General features: G+C 40.3%; 1 protein-coding gene across 1 annotated transcript in view; it reads right to left on the bottom strand.

The window, feature by feature from the left end:
* The window catches only part of LOC119572144, a gene marked incomplete at its 5' end in the record, with an annotated part of 7,584 nt that extends 3,926 nt beyond the window's left edge, over positions 1 to 3,658 (bottom strand). Inside the window, 1 exon segment of the mRNA XM_037919129.1 lies at positions 3,261 to 3,658. Within this exon segment, the coding sequence (XP_037775057.1) occupies positions 3,261 to 3,626 (366 nt within the window).
* Positions 3,659 to 3,897: the final 239 nt, after the last annotated feature.

Here is a 3,897-nt window from a genome sequence, read left to right as displayed (position 1 = left end):
TATAGATTATATAATTACTATATTGATATATATTACACAAACATTCTATGTATAAATATACATATATCTATATATATATATATTATATACTGATTATAATATATTCATAGTACTATATAGTATTATATATATTACACAAACATTTTATAAATATCCATACAAATACATAATATATATATATACTATATATCATATATATATACACTATTAATATATATAATATATATATATATATACTATGTATAATATATATATACTCATTACACACACACACACAACACACACACACACACACACACACACACACACACACACCACACCACCAAAAAACACACCACCACACACACAACACACACACACACACAAAAACAACAAACACACACACACACACACACACACACACACACAAAACACACACACAACACACACAAAACACCACACCACACAACACACAAAACACACACAAAAACACAAACCACACTACACAAAAACACACAAACACACAACACAAAAAAAAAACACACACACACAAACACACCACACAACCACCACACACACACACACACACACACACACACAAAAAACACACAATCACAACACAAAAACACGCACACACACACACAAAACCACCCCACACACACACAAAACACACACACACACTACACAAACACACATACACACACACACACACACACAAAAACACACACACCCACAACACCACCACAGCACAAAACACACAACAAAAACACACACATCACCCAAAGAAACCACACACAACCACAAAAAAAAAAACACACACACACACACACACACACACACCACACACACAAAAACACACACCACACCACACACAAAACACACACACACAACACACACACACACACAAAAAACCACACACACCACACCCAACACACACACACACACACACACACACACACACACACACACACACACACACACCAATAAGAGTGATAAATATTATGAAATCAATAATAATAATGAATATAATCCAAATAATGATAATCCTAATAATGTTAATTTACAGCAACCATAATACCAATAACAGTAACCATAATAATAATAGCAATAAAATAAGCGTCCTCACCATATTCACCCTCTACCCTTACTTGTTCTTCTCTACCTATTTCTACCTAACCTATGTTTTAAATTGGATACAATGAATACTGTGACATTTGCTCCAGCTGCTGGGGGTCAGTGGATTTTGCTTCTAATACGGAATACAATCGTTCCATTACACTGAGCAACTAGTTTCTTACCTGTCAAAAATTTTCAGGATCATATGTAGTCTTTTCCCAGACCTACTATGTGTTTTGCAGGAGTTCAAACAAGGAAAAATATAATATTAAATGTGGCTTTGCCATCTTCAGAAATGACATCATGTGTTTTAAAGTAAGAACTGCACGCTTTGGGTGTCATCCATATAGAAATGTACGACAGGAGAATTTTCTCAAGGGCTGGTGTTGTGATGGCAGCGAGAAGTTGCAATTCTTTTGCAGTGGTCCCTCTGATTGTTCTTGCAAAATTCCACAATCCTGATGTAGTTAGTTTGCAAACAGTCACCGGTTTTTGTTATGGTTGGGATTATTCTCAATGTATCTGCATGAAAAATTTCTATGAACTGTCCCTGGCTTTGCTCCACTACACAACAAAAGGGACACAGGGAGTTCATTGATGGGGCTTTGTTGTTATCAAGTCTTCCTTCAGCTGAAATATATTTTTTTCATAAATGTACTAAAACATATGTACTATGATACTTAAATAAGCGCTGCTAAGGACAATGAAGCTATGCAAATTCCCTTGGAAGAGGAAAGAAAGAGGGGGGTAGTGGGGAAGGGGGGGGGAGGGCCGAGGGGTGGAGGAGGGGGAGGAGCGAGGAGGAGGACGGAGGGAGGAGAGGATGGGGGAGGAGGAGGAGGAGGAAGGCGGAGGAGGAGGAGTGGGGGGAGGAGGGGAGGAGCAGGGAGAGGAGGAGAAGGAGGAGGAGGAGGAGAAGAAGGAGGAGGAGGAGGAGGAGGAGGAGGAGGAGGCCAAGGAGGAGAAGAAGAAGAAGAAGAAGTAGAAAGAATGAAGAAGAGAAAGGAAGAGAACGAGAAAGAAGAAGGAAGAAGAAGAAGAAGGAGCAAGGAGAGAAGGAGGGAGGAAGATAGGAAGAGGAGAGTAGGCGTGAGAAGGAGAAGGAAGAAGGAGAAGGAGAAGGAGAAGGAGAAGAAGGAGAAGCGGGAGGCCGAGGCAAGAGGGAGGAGGAGGAGGATGGAGGAGGGGGAGGAGGCGGAGGAGGAGGAGGCAGGAGGAGGAGGAGGAAGTAGGAGGAGAAGGAGGAAGGAGGAGGAAGGAGGAGGAGGAGGAGGAGGATGCAGCGAGAGGAGGAGGCAGGAGGAGGAGGGAGGAGGAGAAGAAGAAGAAGAAGAAGAAGAGCAGAAGAAAGAAGACAGAAGAAACGATAGAAAGAAGAAAAGTAAGAAGAAGGAGGAGGAGGAGAAGTGAGTGACGTGAGGAGGCGGAGGAGGAGTGAGGAGGAGGTAGGAGGAGGAGGAGAAGAAGGAGGAGTTAGTGAGAATAAGGAGGAGGAGGAGGAGGAGGAGGAGGGAGGAGGGAGGAGGAGGTAGGAGGAGGATTGGAGGAGGGAGGAGAAGAAGAAGAAGAAGAAGAGAAAGAAGAAGGAAGAAGAAGGAGGTGAGAAGGGAGAGGAGGAGGAGGAGGAGTTGAGCGATGGAGTGAGGAGGAGGAGGAGGAGGGGGAGGAGGAGTCGGAGGAGGAGGAGGAGGAGGAGGAGGAGGATGAGGAGGAGGAGGAGGTAGGAGGAGGGAGGAGGAGGAGGAGGAGGAGGTAGGAAGAAGAAGAAGAAGAAGAAGAAGAAAGAAGAAGAAGAAGGAGGAAGAAGAGGAGAGTAGGGAGAAGGATAGGGAGATGGAGAAGAAGAAGAAGAAGAAGGAGAAGAAGAAGGAGGAGGAGGAGGAGGATATAACATTAAAGGCTCATATGCAGTGAAGTCAATAATTATTGAAATTACTGAATTGCAATTACAAATACAATCGTAATGTATGTAAGAAAATAACAACAACAATAATAATAGTAATAACATCATCATTATATAATAATAGTAACAACAGCAATAATAATAACAATAATGTATATTTGCCACATGATAATTGTATATCATAAAAAAATGGAATATAATTCCCATTTGCCTAATTTTAATACTATTAATTATTGTAACAAAACCTTTCAAAACAACTGACCAAGTATGGTGTGTTTTTCTTCTTGATGGATTCCTTGGCCTGAATTGTCACTTCTGGGGTCAGTAATATGGGAAGGTAAGGAACATCCTCTGCTGTTTCTGGCTGATTTAGACAATCAATCGGTGCTTGAAGAATTTGGTATTCTTTTAATGTTGTGTCTGATATAGTGGAAAAATCGTCCACTACCTCAAGGTTTTGGTATTCTTTCAGGAAGTCATGGGGAAAAACCAGTTTTATTTTCATAATGATTTTGTAGGTAAGCTTCGCTGGTCTGAAGTGGTGTGGGTCTTGATCCAATATCATCCAGTTTGTGGACATAATTCGACTTAGGGACATGGTAAAGTTGTGAAACCACACTGTCCCCATCAATATCTATTTCAAAAAGACCAGATTCATCCCTAGAAAAGAGAAAGAAAGGTATTTAAATGCAAACATTTTATGTCAAAACTAAGATAAAACAGGAATCATTAATTTGATAGATGGATCTATGAATTAACATTATCCAAATAAGTACAAATGTTAAAATCATATATATATATATATATATATATATATATATATATATATATATATATATATGATATGTTGTGTGTTTTGGGTGGTTGTGTGTGTGTGGTTGGGTGTGTGTTGTGTGTGT

The sequence above is a fragment of the Penaeus monodon genome, chromosome 4 (assembly GCF_015228065.2).
Source record: "Penaeus monodon isolate SGIC_2016 chromosome 4, NSTDA_Pmon_1, whole genome shotgun sequence".
NCBI classification, from domain to species: Eukaryota; Metazoa; Arthropoda; class Malacostraca; order Decapoda; family Penaeidae; genus Penaeus; species Penaeus monodon.
The sequence above is the reverse complement of the archived record's forward strand: the minus strand, read 5'-3'. Positions and strand labels throughout refer to the sequence as shown.